The sequence below is a fragment of the Bos indicus genome, chromosome 28 (genome assembly GCF_029378745.1).
Source record: "Bos indicus isolate NIAB-ARS_2022 breed Sahiwal x Tharparkar chromosome 28, NIAB-ARS_B.indTharparkar_mat_pri_1.0, whole genome shotgun sequence".
In the NCBI taxonomy this organism is placed as follows: domain Eukaryota; kingdom Metazoa; phylum Chordata; class Mammalia; order Artiodactyla; family Bovidae; genus Bos; species Bos indicus.
Window position 1 is genome coordinate 8,975,053 of NC_091787.1, and position 18,163 is coordinate 8,993,215.

Here is an 18,163-nt window from a genome sequence, read left to right on the forward strand (position 1 = left end):
AACTGTTGGAGTCAGGGGTGGAAAGCTTTCCTTGGCAACAGTAGTTAAGAGGTGTTAACATTCATTTAACACCTCTTAAGGGACAAGTCAATGAGGTGAGCTAGGGTAGGAGTTTGAACTTTATCCTCAGAACAATGACGGCAAGAGAGAAAGGGAAAGGAGAGAGTAACTAGAAAAGGAGCTTGACACCAAAGGCACCTGATGAAGCACCGGAAACTTAAGAGCAGGGTGCAAGAACTAAATAATTGGTTGGAAACGCACGGCTGGTCTATGTTCCACCGGTGCGGGGCCGGGAGGGGGAGGACGCTGTTTGAAAGAGAACACACGATTAGGAACAAAGTCGACTATTAACTTGAGATGAGAAAATAAATCACAAGATATTACTGGAGTCTTGGAGATACCGGTCTCTTTCTTCTGTTTACCGAAACCGCTTGCCTAGAACGGCTTCCAGAGGGCAGCTTGGCGAGCCAGCTCCACGGCACTCTACAACTCCAGCACCCCTAAGGTGATGGTAGAGAGGCCCCCTGGGGATGTAGACTGAGTCATGACCTCCGAGGAGCGACTCCTCTGCCACGGCCAAACGAGAGGGCTTGTCTGTCTGATGCGCAGACCGCCCTGCTGCACGGGTGGCAGGGGTTGCATCGGAATCAGAGGCGGTCACCCCCACTCTGAAGTCGGGGGGCTCCCTCCGAGGCTGCCCTAGCTGCTTTCCCGGGAGGTGAGGGGTGAGCATCCCCACCCCGCCGCGGGAGCACCGTGTGGGGCGCTCCCTGTGGCTCTCCGGGAGGAAAGAGCCGTGCTTACCACCGAGACCAGGCGGCAGTCATAGGGACCATTCTTTTCCTCACTCGGCGTATACAAACCTGACCTCAAAAACACAAACCCTGTCTTTGGCATTTCTGGATTTAGAAATAAACATCACTCCAGTATGAAAAAGGAAAAACGGCAGTGACTTCATTGCCACAGAGTCGTAAAGTTTTATTTTGAAAGTAAAAAAAAAATGTTTTTTGTAACGTTTGTCGCTGTTGAAATAAAATAACTTCTTGTTGCAAAACAACAAGTAACCATCAGCGGAGAGCGCGAAGCGCGGGCATCTGTCCGGTGGGCGACGCTGCAGCGGGTGGTTCTGCGGGGGCTACAGGCGGGCGGCGCGGGGGCGCGCGGGGCGGGGGGTGGGGCCGAGCAGGAGGGGTGCGGAGCGCGCGGGGCAGGGGGCGGGGCTCCGGGGGCCTGGCGGCCGGGCAGGGGGCGGGCCGGGGGGCGCGGCGCTGGGGGCGGTGTTCGGGGGGGGGGGGGCGCGCAGGGCAGAGCCGGGGCGCGCGGGGCTGGCGGGCGCGCGGGGGCGGCGGGCGCGGCGCTGCCAATCGCAGACAAAGGCCGCCCCAGTGAATCATGTGGTGCCGGGGGAGGAAGTGCGGCTTGTTTTCTTTCCTCCAGTCGCCCGGCTCCGGGTTGAGCGCGATGCGCGGAGACCCCCGCGGGGGTGGCGGCGGCCGCGAGCCCAGATGAAGCCGGAGCGTCCGGGCCGCGCCGCAGCGCCCCTGGCCCGATGGAGGCCCAGCCGTGGGACCCCCTCCGCAACGACTCGCTGCCGCCCACACTGACCCCGGCCGTGCCCCCCTACGTGAAGCTCGGCCTCACTATCGTCTACACCGTGTTCTACTCGCTGCTCTTCGTGTTCATCTACGTGCAGCTCTGGCTGGTGCTGCGCTATCGCCACAAGCGGCTCAGCTACCAGAGCGTCTTCCTCTTCCTCTGCCTCTTCTGGGCCTCCCTGCGGACCGTCCTCTTCTCCTTCTACTTCAAAGACTTCGTGGCGGCCAACGCGCTCAGCCCCTTCGTCTTCTGGCTGCTCTACTGCTTCCCCGTGTGCCTCCAGTTCTTCACCCTTACGCTGATGAACTTGTATTTCACGCAGGTGAGTCGCGGGAGGCCGCCCCCGCCGGCGGGAGACACCTGGAGGGTGCTCACCTGGCGGGGGCGATGGCAGCCGCGGGAGCGGGTCACAGAGCCCTGGGGCTAAGTGTGTGTGTGCGGGGTGTGTGGAAAGCATTGATTCTGGGGTGGTCCGAGCCCTGTCCTACTGCAGGCCTTTGTCCCAGGTAACGCCGTCTCATTCCCGAAGGAGGAGAAGGGGAAGGGAAAGGAGAGTGAGGGCTGGCGGCCGCCGGTCATCCTCTGCCCGCAAGTCGGCATCACTCAGCGCGCAGGGCGCGGCAGCATCTCCGTGCACACATCAGACTCGGTACTGATGGGAGATGTGCCCACCAAGGAGACTGGCACTCCAGTTTCCCCTCTGTCCCCTCGTCCCAAAGCATCTGACCACCAGCCTGGAAAAACCGCTGCCACCTTGGCCTCCAGATTGGGGCCAGACGCTGGCTTTTTTGAGGACAGAGTGGGACGGCCCTGGTTTGGATGAAATGTTTGGAGCCTCCAGTATGGGAGCCCTGCTGAAGGGCAGCCTGCTCACTCATTCCACAGGATTGCTACACAGCCGTCGCGGTTGCACCTAGCTCCCGAGCTGATGCCTCGAGAGCTCAGGGTTTCCCTGAGCTCATCTGAGAGGCCCCGAGAAAAAGCCATAAGTTTCCTGGCGCCCTTTTACAGGCACTGCGGAGTCGATTTATGAGCAGATTGTTAATAAGCTAATGGGAGAACGTGCGAATTGACTTGGCTGCTGTGACGCTTGACTTAAGTACAGTAATTGGAAAGTGTCTTGCAAAGAGCGTGTAAAGTATTGTATAAACGTGTAATAGCACAATACTGTCATCAGCAGCAGCATCTCTGCTTCCCATTAGCTTTCCAAGCACTAAAATGTCCATTTTCACTAGGACCCTGTCCAGGGGGAAGGCCAACGATGATCTGGTAAGGGGAGTTTAAGAACTGTCGCTTGGCTAGACGCTTTGTGCCAGCAAGCATTACATTCCTTTTAATAGTGTCCTTATTTATTAAAAGAAAATGCTGTTGGGACTTCACCTTCCAATGCAGGGGGTGCAAGTTCAATCCCTAGTTGGGGACCTAAGATTCCACATGCCTTGCAGCCAAAAATCCAAAACATAAAACAGAAGCAGTATTGTAACAAATTCAGTAAAAACTTTAAAAGTGGCCCACATCCAAAAAAATCTTAAAAAGAAAAAAAAATGCTGTTGTTGGAAAAAAAAAAAAAGGAAGAAAAGGTAGAATAAGAATTACTTTGGTGTAAAGGGAGCCTCTGATCAACAATTTGGAGGAAACACTTTTGGCTAAAAGCTAGCATAAGTAGCAATTGTAATTTTATCAAAAGGTATCTATAGATAAAGCAGTCTCCTCCGTCCAGTGTATTAGCATATTTTCCAGTCCACGAGTCGTGTATGTCATCTGTCCAAATACAGCTTTTAAATCCAAAAACCAGTTCAGGCAGTCAGCTACAGTGCAGACACTCTGACTGCTTTTTTTTTTTTTTTATTGGATCCAAAGTGGGTGATTCCAGTAAGATTCAGAAGTCAGGTATGTTGATGTTCCTTCAAGAACTGTGACAATGGTCTGATGGCATGTTGTGGTCAGGTCCCTTTTTGAGAAGGAAAAAGGACAACTTAGAGCACGGCCATGGCTGTCTGGTAGTCACATGCAAAATTTGCCCTCAGAGCTGGATTAGGCGCAGAGCCACACATTTTCTGCACCATCTGCTGGTTGGCGAGTAAATGCTGAGTGAGGGAAAGAGTGACCAGGCCGACAGCCTCGCAAGCCGAGAGGCCACAAGCCACCACCCTGGCTTCTTGATGACTCCCAGGTCTTGTTTTCTTTATATCTCCAGGGTGGCTGGCAGGAGGAGGTGGTACTAACTGCTGGCATCACAGACACCCTGGCAGATGAGCTGTTCCCTGGCTTCCTGCAAATAGTCTGATACTTTCAGGGTGTTTTAAAGGGGTCGCCCTTTGACTCCCAGCTCCAACATCCCTCTCCCCCCACCCCTCTCATGTGCCTTCTGTTAGGCCAGGTCTTCAACCACTGGAATGGCCGGGGGAGCATTAAGGATTACTGCGGCTTAAGCCCCCTCTTAGAGCATGTAAATCAGATTTTGGAGGCTGGTGGGTAGTGGCTTACAATGAAGAACCCTGTGCTGTATGCTAGGCACGGTTCTGAGAGGTCTTATTTATTCTTCCCAACTACCCTCTGAAGGAAGGATGGATGGTGTCCCCGTTTTTCAGAGGAAGGCCAGGGAGGTTATATATGACTCCCTCAGGGTCACACAGCCAGTGAGCCCTAGAGCCAGGAATCACACCCATGTCTGTGACATCAGAGTGCCAGGCTTGTCCTTCATGGTACAGTATTTGAAACCTCTTACAGTGGGAAAGCATACCCTCCTCTGAATGTCATATCGTGTCCTCTGGGAGCTTGGCATCCAGTTGAGGAGATGCCAAGTATACCTCCAACACAGGTGAGTAATAAGTCAAGGGATTTAAGGGAGAGTATATTTCAGTTTCGAAGACTGCAGGAGATTCCTCTCTCCAGCTCCTGGTGGGACTGGTTCAGTCGTTAGCAGGCTCTGTGTGTATATGTCTGGCTCCGAGTGTCTGGGCTCTCCTTGAAGCCCCAGGCATTGAGTTGTTTCCAGCTCCAGGCCCTGCTGGGTCCAGCAGACTCCTGCTCAGCTCCTGCTGCTCTAGGAGTTTGCAGGGCCGAGGTTGGAGTGGAGACATATACTCCAGAATCTGTTCTTCTAGCTCAGTGCTCATTTGCTTTTTAAAGGTGTCTTAGAGGAGGCAGGACCCTGAGACCTGAGGTGCACAGGGGTCTCTGTGCATGAGGTGTGGTAAGCCCTCCGCCCACCAGGCTGTATGGTAGAGGCACCAGGGCCAGGGCTGCCAGCTTCTGGGCCAGTGAAGTCCCCTGTGAGGCAGGTCTGTCTGCAGAACTGGGTCAGAGGGTCCTGGCAGCTCAGTCACACCTGGGTGGGTATGTCCCCCAGCTGTCCCCCCCTAGAATTTTGGGCCTGGACCTCAGACTCCTGGGGTTCCTGGGTGTGAATGAGTGTGGTGGGCTCAGCTTCCCCCTGGTGCAGCCTCGTCTTAAGCCCTGAGGCAGACTCCTACCATTACAGGCTGGTTTGAGGAAGGAAAAGAAGTGAACCCTCCCATGGGAAGGAGGTGGTTTGATTAACAGACAATGACGTAGGAGCCAGCACCTACTGTGCCTTAAGAGTGTGGGTGGGAGGATGCAGGGGCTTTCCTGTGGGCGCCTGAGGCTCTTGCTGGGGGCCAGGGAGTCATGGTGGGGGTTGGATCTCATGGTGGGGGTCTGGGGGTAACGTTGGGGGTTGGAATTCATAGTGGGGGTCTGGGGGTCATGTTGGATGTTGGAGCTCACGGTGGGGGATCTGGGGGTCAGGTTGGGTGTTGGAGCTAATGGTTAGGGTCTGGGGGTCATGGTGGATTTTGGAGCTAATGGTGGGGGTCTGGGGGTCATGATGGTGTTAGATCTCATGGTGGGAGTCTGGGGGTCAAGGTGGGGGTTGGAACTCATGGTGTAGGCCTAGTTGTCATGATGGGTGTTGCATCTCATGGTGGGATCCTAGGGGTCATGGTGGGGGTTAGAGTTCACAGTGAGAGCTTGGGACTCATGGTGGCCAGGGAGTCGTGGTGAGCTTGCAAAGACCTGTGACTCAGGGGACGGAGCCTAAGGAGCCAGCCCTCCTTGGGCTCTCTGGGCAGAGCTGGGTTACTGACCTGCTGTAGGACAAGGGTGCTCCTAGTACCCTCCCTCCGGGTTGGAGCAGGTTAAAGGAGGTGCCGTTGGCACTGCATCCCTTATCCCCTCCTCTCCCTCAGTTGAGATGCTCTGTCTGCATCTTTTAATAGCCAGAGCCCAGACTCTGGCCAAACCGCAGTCCTGAAGGTCAGGCCCCAGCACTGGCTCGGCCCTTCATTACCCACTGTGTCACTGAAATGACTTTTCCCTCCAACCTGCAACCTTCATGTTTGTCGAATGGCAGTGGCACCTGGCCTCGCCTTGGGAAGAGGTTGGAAGTCACTGGTTCCTCACGGCTGCAGCTCCTGACCCCAAGAGCTGATGGGCCTGGGTGGTCCAGAAGCTCCACCTTCATTCTGCACACAGCCAACCGAGGCCTCGAGGATCCTGGTGACTTGTCCAGGGTCCCTAGCTAGGCACGCAGAGCCAGGAAGAGTGCTAGCTGCACACAACAACCCCCCGCCTCCCCTGGCCCCTTGAAATGCATCCTGGTCCTTATCTCTGCTGACAGGAAACAAGGAGGCATCTGAAAATCTAATCCGGGGACCCTGTCTTCACCTGCATCGGGAAAAGGGAGGAGGAGGTGGTGACCTCAGGCATGAGTGGATCTCGCTGTGGTTCTTGGCAGTCCATTTCATCACGAACGTTTACTGAATCTGTTGTGTGCCAGGCCCTCATCTAGGAGTTGTGAAGAGGGAAGCTTCTAGGCCTCTTGGTGATTATGAAGGAGTAAGAAGCTTAGGAACACACAGGGCAAGAGTTTGTTGGTCCCCAGGGATTTTATTTCAGAACTGGGGCCACACGGTCACACAGGGGCGGGGAATCCTCACGTCTGCACCACGTGTGGCCTCCTGACCCGTGCACCGGCTCCTTGTGGTCGCCGAGTGGGCTCGCAGCTGCCAGAGCTGTGTTTGTGGTATGTGTGTGTACACACCTGTAGTGTGTCCATGCACGCACGCACAGGTTCACAGGTTCCTTACTAGCGTTCAGTTTACCATTTACCACCAGCAGCCCCCAGGAAGTCAACTCCTAATTTTACTGCTAAAAACCCCCACCCCCTAAAAGCAGCTTTCTAATTTTACAGCCCAGTCTCCTCAGGTCTTTCCTCGAAGCCCTCACTCTTTGTTTTCTCTTCCCTGACTCTTGGCTGCTTCTGTGTAGTAGGGCAGCAGCATCAGGGGAACGAAATTTCACGCCTTCGGCCCTTGTGGGAAAAGTTGGCCTCCTCTCAGCGTATCTGAGGGGCTTTCCCAGTGGCTCAGCGGGTAAAGAATCTGCCTGCAGTGCAGGAGACACAGGAGAGGCAGGTTCGATCCCTGGGTCAGGAAGATCCCTTGGAGAAGGAAATAGTAACCCTCTCCAGTATTCTTGCCTGAAAAATCTCAGGGACTGAGGAGCCTGGCGGGCTCTGATCCAAAGGGTCGCAGAGAGTCGGACACGCCTGAGAGACTAAACACGCATACAGAGGCGGACGGGACTGAGAGCCTGAGTTTGGGTCCCCACACTCTAAAGCCTGTAGGGTTTTGCTGCATCCTTCTGCTTTCCTGACTCTCCCGCGGTCAGACAAGCAGGAACTAGCAGGGAGGCAGAAAGAGAGCACTGTGCTAAGGCTCTTGGTTGCTCAGGTGGGTTGTGCTGGCATGTCCAGCGGCAGTGCCCTCCCCACCAGAGGGCTGTGCTGGGCCCCATTTTCCGGTCCCCAGAGCCATCAGCTCGGGGGCGCGGGGTGAAGCACCGAGGGGCGGGACGATCGGAGAGCAGCATCGATGAAATTGACAGCCCCTCATCCGAATGACATCCCTGTCTTAGGTTTTTGAGAACAACATCGTATGTGATCCAAAATCTGCTGTCGTCCCCCGATTTCTGATTGCCTTGCAGCTCCAGGGCGAGGAGAGAAGCCTCTTGGTTGTGGGTCTGACGGGTCGATTTTCTCCAGACGGATGGGGTCAGCACACAGTGCTGACCATCCCTGGCACGTATGCGCCCCTGGAGGTCTACGGAGGCTTGTAAATATTTTACTTTTGATTTATCCCATGGCTGAAGCTTAGAGTCTGTTAACCTCTGAGGACAGATGACCCCGTGGTTGTAGTGTCTCGTTTCCTTAAACTTGGGTGTGGAAAGCACAGGAAAGGAAGTCGTGATGGTATCCATGTCAATATTTTAGGCCTTGTAGCTACACATGATCTCTGTTGCGTAATTTTTTTTTTTTTAAGACATCTCTTTAAAAAGATTTTTTAAAAAAAGCTGTTCTAAGCTCGTAGGCCATAGGATAACAGATTGCAGGCTGGGCTCAGTTCATGGGACAAACTTTGGACAAGTCCAGTGTGTGTCACCTTGCTGTTTCGGGGGCAGGTCCTTCGGGCACTTTGGAAACAAGCCATGCCATGCCGTGGCTTCTTGTCTCCAGGTTACAGAGTGTAATTTACTCAGCGAACACATCAGTCACCTGTGCGCAGGTGTCCGGGGTCAGAGACAGCTGGATTTGTGCCCCCAGGGGCCACAGACTGTAGGGGAAGACAGAAACAAACAGAGCTGCATGCCACCCACGGGGTCCTCTCCCCGCCTGCAGAGCCTGGGGAAACACAGGTGAGGGGCCTTGGGCTGGACGTCTTATGATGTCCTCCGCTCCCCGCCTTTTAATGACACACCCACCAGCGAGGCTACATAGTGTGTAAAACACAGGGTAAATGTCTACATGGGCTGAAATCAGCTCCCTGGCCTGCACCCTGCCTCATATACCCTCCCCCGGCTACCCAGACCTAAGAGATGCCAGAGGTCGCACTGCCCGTCAGGTGATGTGACGGTCCGTGGGTGGTGTGTGACCAGGAGTGGAGGCACGTGGGCTGAATGGGAGCCTGGCTGGCCCCTGAACCCCGATCCTGAGTCACACAGTCTGCGGACATGAATTTGGAGATTCATTTCATTCACTCGACAAGTATGTTCTTAAAATTGGGGTGACATTCACATGCTGTAAAATTAACCATTTTAATATGTACGACTTAGTGTGGCCTTTAGTGCAGTGACATTTTTATGCAATGGTCACTGCTGATCAGTTCCAGAAAATCTTCATCACTCCAGAAACACCCTCCATGCTCATTCAGCAGTCAGTCCACTTTCCCCGCTCACCCCAGCCCCTGGCAAACACCCGTCTGCTCTGGATGTGCATGCGTGCGTGCATGCTAAGTCGCTTCAGTTGTGTTCGACTCTTTGTGACCCTGTGGACTGTAGTCTACCAGGCTCCTCCGTCCATGGAAGTCTCCGGGGAAGAATACTGGAGTGCGTTGCCATGCCCTCCACCAGGGGATCTTCCTGAATCAGGGGTCAAACCCGAATCTCTTATGTCTCCTGCATTGGCAGGCAGGTTCTTTACCACTAGTGCTACCTGGGAGGCCCCCTGTTCTGGATACTTCATATCAGAGGGTCATACACTAAGTGGCCTTTTGTGTCTGGCTTCTCTCACTTAGCATGATGTCTCCAGGGTTCATCCGTGTCATAGCTCCTTCTTTTTTAAGGCTGGATGGTATGCCACCGTAAGCATCTTCCACAGTTCACTTATGTGCTGATCCTTGGAGGGACACTTGACACATTCTTCTGAGGCCTGTTATTCCCTGCAGGCTGTGCAGACTGGGTAATGGTCACATGTAGTTCCTGCCTTCAGGGAACTTGACCTTGAGTGGGGAGAACAGACCACGTAAGTTCTGTCTCTGTGGTGCCAGCGGCCCCTGTGACTTAGTGACAGTCCTTACGGTGGTGACACCATAAGTAAGATGTTTCCGATGGAAGGTTGGGGCCTTAATTCACTCCATCATCTCTGTAATTCTGCCTGCAGGACACACACTTGACAAAGAACAGGTGGCTTTGCTACTTGTTGTCATTGTTTAGTCGCTAAGTCGTGTCTGACTCTTCTGCAACCCCATGGACTGTAGCCTGCCAGGCTCCTCTCTCCATGGGGTTTCCCAGACAGGAATATTGGAGTGGGTTGCCATGTCCTTCTCCATGGGATCTTCCCAACCTGGGGATCAAACCTGCAGGATTTCCGGCACTGGCACTGGGGAAGCCCCTTGCTACTGTTAGTGTAAGTCACATCCTTTTACCCTCCTTTGTTCGCAGCTTCCTGGGATCCAGGCCACCACCAGGGATGCAGAGGCGGGAGGGCTGGCCCCAACCCTTGGGGCCCCTGTGAGTGGTGTCCCCCTCCCACGACACACTGCTCTTCACAGGGTTGGTGGCACTCGTTGCTTCCTCTTGAGTCGTCCCTACTTGGGTTGGGATGTTCTCAGTTCCCATCCTTGCTTCTTTTTTTAATTTTTATTTTCAAATTTTTTGGCCATGCCACACGGCATGTGGGATCTTAGTTCCCCAACCAGGGTTTGAACCCACACTGCCCTGCATTGGAAGCACAGAGTCTTAACCACTGGACCACCAGAGAAGTTCCCCTTCATTGCCTCTGATGGGATGTGAGTTTGTCCCCCTCTGCCCTGGTCACTGTCGAATGTATCTCTGTCTGGTATCCCGCAGTGAGTTGGGGGCAGCCTAGCTGCAGACCTGTGTCTGCTCCCATGAGCAATTTCTGTCACCACATTCCTTCTCTTGGAGGGGGTCCCACTGGCAGTTCTCTGGGCAGGATACTGGAGCGTCCTCTGACCCTGTCTAAGTCTGTTGGCTCCTACAACGGAACACTGCAGACTGGGGCAGCTTCAACACCAGATATTTCTTTTCTTTTTCTTTCTTTCTTTTTTTTTTATAATCAATCCATTGCTTTCTTTTTTAATTTTTATTTCATATTTGAGGATAGCTGATTTACAATGTCATGTCAGTTTCAGGTCTACAGCAAAGTGTTTCAGTTATACATATATGTGTATCTATTCATTTTTCAAGTTCTTTTCCCATTTAAGTTATTACAGAATATTGAATAGCATTCCCTGTGCTATACAGTAGGCCCTAGTTAATTATCTGTTTTATATATAGTGGTATGTATATGTTAAGCCCAAACTCCTCTAATTTATCTCTCTCCTCCCAGCCTTTCCCCTTTGGTAACCATACGTTTGTTTTCTAAATCAGTGAGTCTGTTTCCATTTTGTAAATAAGTTCTTTTGTATCTCTTTTTTATTTAGATTCCACATACAAGTGATGTCAGATATTTGTCTCCCTGTCTGACTCAGTATGATAATCTCTAGATCCATCTATGTTGCTGTAAATGGCATTTTCCATTCTTTTTTATGATTGAGTAGTACTCCATTGTGTATACATACCACATCTTCTTTATCCATTCATTTGTCTGTGGACATTTAGGTTACTTCCATGTCTTGATGATGGGGTGCGTGTATCTTTTTGAATTCTTTTTTTTTTTCCAGATATATGCCCAGGAGTGGGATTGCCGGGTCATATGATAGCTCTGTTCTTAGTTTTTTAAGGAACCTCCATACTGTTTACCGTAGAGGCTGCACCAATTTACATTCCCACCAGCAGTGTAGGGGCATTCCCTTTTCTCCACCCTCTCTCCAGCATTTATTGTTTGTAGAATTTTTGATAGTCATCTAAGGACGGGGTGTAGCAGGGTCAGGTTCTAGCAAGGGCCTCTCCCTGCCTGCGGACGGCTGACCTCTCATCGTGTCCTCACGTGGTAGAGAGCCGAGAGAGGGCTCCTTGAGTTCCTTTTGATAAGAGCACAGCTCAGAGCCCTGACCTTCTAACACCATCACCCCGGGGGTTAGGATTTCAACTTGTGAATTTCCAGGGGATGCAAAGTTCAAAATAAATACCACCCTGCTCCCAGCAAGGACAAGAGAATTCTCAGAATTCTCCTTCCTTCCGAGGCAGAAAGTTATTTTCTGCAGGAAAAAAATAAACCTGAGGCTTCTTCGCTGTTAACCTATTTTGTAGTTATACATCATTTGCTTCGAGGATCAGGGTCCAGTGCTGAGACAGCATGATGCTGCTGTAGCCACACCAAAACCATCTTCCTAGAGCCTTGGGGTCTGGCTGGCTGGTAACCCATCTAGGCTTCCCGGGTGGAGAAATGTATCCCGCCATGCAATGTCATCTTATTTAAGCACATGTAGAACAATTACGGGCAGGGCCCTGGCTGGTAAACTGTGAACTGGGATGATGGCAGGAGCAATTCAGAAACACATAACCATGATGGTACCTTGCGTGGCCACAGCCCTTCCCATTCATGAGCCCCGGGAGGGAGATGTATACCAGGAAGGCTCATGGGCCTTGTTCCGTCTCCATCCGCACCAGTGAGGGGACCCGGGGAAGCCCTAGGGGTGGCTGGCCCCACATCCCTTCCCTCCTTTGCAACAGTGTGGGCCCATCCCCAATTGAAGCAAGACTGCCAGTCCCTGTGGGGCTGCCCTCTTGAGAATTTTGCGTCACAGTTTGAAAAGCAGAAGTCACTGTGAGGAACTCTAGTTCTGACCCTCTTATCTTACGAGAATCACTGAGGCCCGGGAGGGTAAAGAGAGTTTATCAGGGACGAGAAGAAAAGCAGGTTCAGGGAATTCCTGAAAGTCCAGCGGTTAGGACTCAGCGCTTTCACTGCCAAGAGTCCAGGTTCAGTCCTTGGGGAACTAAGATGCAGTAAGCCGAGTGCAGCCAACAACAAAAATGGCAAGTTCACGGCAGTCTGGCCAGCCCCACACCTGGACGCAGGTGTTTGTGTGGCGAGAGAGGCCACTGGAAAAAGCAGGGCAACTGAAGGCAGGTTTGGTGCTGTGTTAGGTGACTCTGAGCGTGTTTGGACGAGTGTACCCTCCAAGGCCTTAAGATGGTCACCAGCCCTCATGGGTGGTGCCTGAGGGCCTGACTTGGCCACTGTGGAGCCAAGAGCTTGCAGGGCAGCCTGGAGGGTGTTGCACGGGTAGATGGAGCCGCAGTTCAGTTGATGGGGACAGGGAGGCTCTGGTGAGCCGCTGGGGCAGGGCTGGAGGAGAGGGGAGCTTGGCTGAACCACTGGGAACTAGAGGAGGAGAGGCGCTTTCAGGAAGGAAGGGGGCAGGTGGAGACACCCTTCTCCACTGAGACCTCGTCCCTTCATTTATGAGGGGGCCTTGAGAGGGGTCGGGGGTAGGTATGAGGCTGGGCTCCTGCCTGCTTGGGGCTCCCAGGCTGACTGTGGGGGTGGGATGCAAATATGCATGAACCTAAGGAGGGCTGTCAGCTGCTGGCTCAGCAGCGCAGGACAGGACTGGCGGGAAAGCTCTCAGGAGGGCGGGTGAAGGCTGAGGATGCTTCCAGGGAGTTCTGGGCTTTACTGAAGCTCAGAGAAGAGGCAGCGCCATTGTTGATCCCGAGATCACATGTGAAACATCATTCTCAGTCATGTCCGACTGTCTGTGACCCCATGGACTGTAGCCCTCCAGGCTCCTCTGTCCACAGGATTCTTCAGGAAGAATACTGGAGTGGGTTGCCATTTCCTCCTCCAGGAGATCTTCCTAACCCAGAGATCAAACCCCTGTCTCCTGCATTGGCAGGTGAGTTTTTACCACTGAGTCACCTGAGAAGCCCCTCGCTTACGAAAGCAGATCACCTAAGGGGGGCTCTGTGTCCCAAGGGTCAGTGTGAGACTGGGCAGTGAGCAGGACTCGCTCCTTGAACCCTGCACTTGCCAAGTTCAAAGGCAGGAGGTGACAGGGTGAAGACCTGACCTTGGGAGCCAGTCACCTCCCTAGGGGCCTGTCACACCCAGCCAGGTGGGGACACAGAGCATGCCTTGGCTCCTGTGCCCAGAATGACATGATGTGGACAGCCATACTCCTTTTTCTGTCATGGGGTTCCATGGTTTTAAAATTAAAAAAAAAATTTTTATTGATTTACAATGTTGTTTTAGCTATTGGTAGGAATGCAAACTGGGACAGCCACTATGAAGAACAGAGTGGAGATTTCTTAAAAAACTGGGACTAGAACGGCCATGTGACCCAGCAATCCCAACGCTGGGCATACACCCCGAGGAAATTAGAATTGAAAGAGACACATGTACCCCAATGTTCATTGTAACACTATTTACAATAGCTAAGACATGGAAGCAACCTAGATATCCATTGGCAGATGAATGGATAAGGAAGTTGTGGTACATATATGCAATGGAATATTACTTAGCTATAAAAAGGAATGCATTTGAGTCAGTTCTAATGAGGTGGATGAACCTGATGCCATTATACAGAGTGAAGTAAGTCAGAAAAAGAAAGACAAATACTGTATATTAACATACATATATAGAATTTAGAAAGACGGTACCGATGATCCAACATGAAGAGCAGCAAAGGAGACACGGACATAAAGAACAGACTTTTGGACTCAGTGGGAGAAGGCGAGGGTGGGATGATTTGAGAGAATAGCATTGAAACATGTACATTACTATATGTAAAATAGATGACCAGTGCAAGTTCAATGCATGAAGCGCTCAAAACCTGTGCTCTGGAAAAACCCAGAGGGATAGGGTAGGGAGGAAGGTGGGAGTGGATTCAGAAATGGGGAGGGGGCACATGTGTACCTGTGGCTGGTTCATGTTGATGTATGGCAAAAACCGTCACATTATTGCAAAGTAATTCTTCTCCAATTAAAATTAATTAATTAAAAAAATGTGTTTCAAGTGTAGAGCAAACTGATTCCATTTTATGTAGATCTATTCTTTTTCAAATTCTTTTCCCATTTAGGTTATTACAGAGTACTGAGTAGAGTTCCCCGTGCTATGTCATAGGTGTTTGGTGGTTGTCTGTTTCATATATCCTGTGGCTTTAAACACATGGCCAGTGTCCGCTGACGTAGAGACGTCACCCCTGCCCTTGAGGTCTCAGAGAGGAGACCTGAAATGCTGGACCCGTCTTGCTCTTCTTAAGGGATTGCTACAGAAAGGGAGACATCTGCATTTGGATTTAGCAGACTCCAGAAATGAACAAAATGCAGGTCGAGCCACCCTGCTCTGGTGAATGAGGATGCTCAGCATGTGGAAACACAGACTAATGACTGTCAGCCAGGGAGCCTGGGGCCTCAGGCTTTGCATAATTTCCCCAATATATCAGGAAGTGGGCAGCGCAGAGGGATCACGAGCACACATGGTGAATGTGTCAGTGGTTCCTAGCCTTTTTGAGTATGAAAGTGCCTTTTATGGTCAAGAGAGCATTTATGATCACAGTTTGGTAGTTGTGCGCTTAGAGTCGTGGTTTGAGAGCAAATGCCGGGACTAATAATAATCAGATCAGCAGAGGCCACACACGTAAACACTGAGAAGGTGTCTGATAGGTGAGCGCTCTGTGTGAATTCACCTCGTCCTCAGAGAAACCTATGAGATGGGCACGATTATTAGTTTCATTTTACAGATGAGGTTCTTGAAGCACAGAGAGGTTAGGTAACTTTTCTAAAGTCACACAGCTGATCACTGGTAGAGTCAGGATTCAAGCCCAGGGAAACCAGCTCCAGAGTCCACACTTCTTTAAAGTTTTTTTTTTTTTTTTTGGTGTGTGTGTGTGTGTGCTTAGTCACTCAGTCATATCTGACTCTTTGTCATGGTGACCCTGTGGACTATAGTCTGTCAAGCCGTTCTGTCCATGGAATTTTCCAGGCAAGGATATTGGAGTGGGCTGCCATTTCCTTCTCCAGGGTATCTTCCTGACCCCAGGCTCGAACCTGGGTCTCCCACTTCGAAGGTGGATTCTTTACCATCTGAATCCTGAGGGAAGCCACTTTTAAGTTTTATGTATATCTAAATATATCCTGCATGGGTTGCAGGATCTTAGTTCCCTGACCAGGGATCAAACCTGGGCCCTGTCTCTGAGCTGAGTCCTAACCACTGGAGTTACCAGGGAATTCCCACACTCTTAACAATCCTTAAATGTCTCTCTGCTGGAATGGACACACATCTGTGACCTACAGACAGTGGGATACTGCCCTTAGTGAGAACACGTGAACGAGAGCCACGTGTTTCAGCATCGATACATTGCAAACTCCTCATGACAGGTGAACAGACAAGTTGCAGAAGGGGATGGAAAGCATTGATTCAAACTGAGATGCCATACAAGAGCAGACTACGTATTATTTATCCTCTTAAAAGTAGAAGCCTTCTGGCTCTCAGAATACCAGAGTGAGGTGGACATTCTCTCTGTTCTGAGGGATCAGAACCAAGGAGAAAGATGCTGGGGGCTTCAATGGTGTTTTTTCAATTAGAGATAAAATTCAGGACTTCTCTGGAAAACCAGTGGTTAAGACTTCACCTTCCAATGTAGGGGGTGTGGGTTCAATCCCTGGGTGGGGAGCCAAGATCCCACATGCCTTGTGGCCAAAAACCCCAAAAAACATAAAACAGAAGCCATATTGTAACAAAGTCAATAAAGACTTAAAAAATGGTCTACATCAAAATAAAATCTTAAAAAAAAAAGAGAAAAGGCCCTGGAGCAAGCAGAGCAGTGTCAAAAGAACTGAACTTCATGGTGGGTTCAAGAGTTTTGGTTAGATTATTTCTTTGTGTAGGTGACATGGTTTATGGCAAAGTTTAAACCTACCATAAATGTGTACCATTTTCAAATGAATTTTCATACATACACTTAAAAATAGTATGGGGGTGGCAGAGATTGGTTTAGACATGGGTCTGTTTGGTGCACACAGAGTTGCAGACCCTCTCAGTTGCTCTGAGAGTCTCCAGGGGCCTTCGCCCCCCGCCCCCCGGCAGGATCGCAGATGCAGGACCAAGTGTCCAGCCTGGGCCTGCGGTCTGGAGCCTGTTCAGGGTGGGAAGGTTGCAAAGTGTCCACCTACCTGTTTGCTTCAGGAAGTGGTGGTACCGCAATGGAAACTCTGTTGACATGGGTCATGCCTTGGGGAGGGGAGCGGGGGCTGGAATTTGTAAAGCAAAATGGCCACCTAGAGAAATTGTGAATCAAATACAGGTCTGGAGGCATAGTGTTTCATTGAGCCGTCACGGCTGCTGCCTCTGGGGACAGAAGAGGTTACTTTTGTTTAGTTTCGCATAATGCACAAGGGACGCTGTCATCCCCACAGGAAAGAGCCGCAGACCTTCCTGCCAGAAAACAGCCGGTATGACCGGAGGAGAAATCTCTGTGGAGCAGCAAAGGCCAGCTGGGGTTGGTAGGAGGAAAAGGCAGGCAGGCAGGACTTCAAAGGCTGGGAATAGAATCAGTGAGGCGGACAGGGGCTGTAATTTATGAGGGGAGGGAGGCCCAGGGCAGCGGCTGCTTCTGGAACCTTTGTGCTTCTGTCAAGAGAGTACGTCATAGGCTGCAGCTCTCTGGGCTGTCCTGCGTCATCTGAGAGGTGATGGGAAGGGCCTAAGGTTGCCAAGAGGGCACAGAGCCTGCATCTGGGTGAGGGGCTGGTGGGGGAGTGAGGAGAGTGGGGGTGGGCTGGGAACAGAGGTGAGCTCTCCCCCACCTCCCCAGCCTCCTTCAGGCCAACTTGGGGGTGATATTTCTGCTTCCCCAAACCTGAATTAAATCTTCAGAATGTCACTTGACTTTCCTGTCATGGACATCTGTTCTAGTAGGACTTTTAAAGGCCATGGAGATGATACTGAGACCAACAGGCATCTGTGAGAGGAAGATGCATTATTCCCACGACAGGATGGGAGTTTCCATGGAAACTGCTGCTCAGCTCCTCTCTGTCTTCTGCATCCCAGCCTCCCGCCTCTCCCTCCCTCTGCTCTGTAATCCCGGGGCCCATGCTGCTGATCTTAAACCTGGTCCTAGTGCCCTTGAATAATCTCTCTTTCATTTCACAAAGACATTTTTAAAGAGTGGCTGGCGCTCTAGAATAGACTCCCCACTCCCACTTCCTCCTGCCTCCTTCCGTCCAGCGTTCCCCACTTCCTCCTCCAGGCGCATTCCCATCTGCCAGAGCCAGGCCCAGCTCTCTGTAGTTATCCGGTCCCTCTTCTGGGCTGCACCCAGCACCCTGATGGTCCTGCACCCGGGTTTCCTTCTCCCCATTTGCCCACCCACGTGCTGTTCCCCCGCCCCTCCCCCACCTGCTCCTTTCCTGCCTTTCTGCTACTTTATGTTGATTGAGACAAATTCACTATACAGTTCCCCATTTAAAGTTCAATGTTCACAGATTTGTACAGCCATCACCACCATCGGTTTCAGAACATTTTTAAAAAGTTGAAGTATTGTTGATTTACAAAGTTGTGTTGATTTCTGCTGTACAACAAAGTGACTCAGTTATACATACACACACACTCATTTACATACACACACACACTCTTTTGCATTCATTTCCATTATGGTTTATTCTAGGATGTTGAATGTAGCTCCCTGTCTGTGCAGTAGAACCTCGTTTATCCATTCTAAATGTAATAGTCTGTACCTGCTAACCCCAAACTCCCAGTCCATCCCTCCCACCCCCTCCCCCTTGGCAACCACAAGTCTATTCTCTATGTCTTTGAGTCTGTTTTGTTTCATAAAAGTTCGGAACATTTTTTGTCACC

General features: G+C 51.4%; 1 protein-coding gene across 1 annotated transcript in view; it reads left to right on the forward strand.

Annotated features, from left to right (window-relative positions):
• The first annotated feature begins 1,361 nt into the window (after positions 1–1,361).
• Positions 1,362–18,163, forward strand: part of GPR137B (G protein-coupled receptor 137B) — a 63,842-nt gene continuing 47,040 nt past the window's right edge. Inside the window, 2 exon segments of the mRNA XM_019954140.2 lie at positions 1,362–1,521; positions 1,524–1,918. Coding sequence (XP_019809699.2) covers positions 1,506–1,521; positions 1,524–1,918 — 411 coding nt within the window. The 5' untranslated portion in view covers positions 1,362–1,505.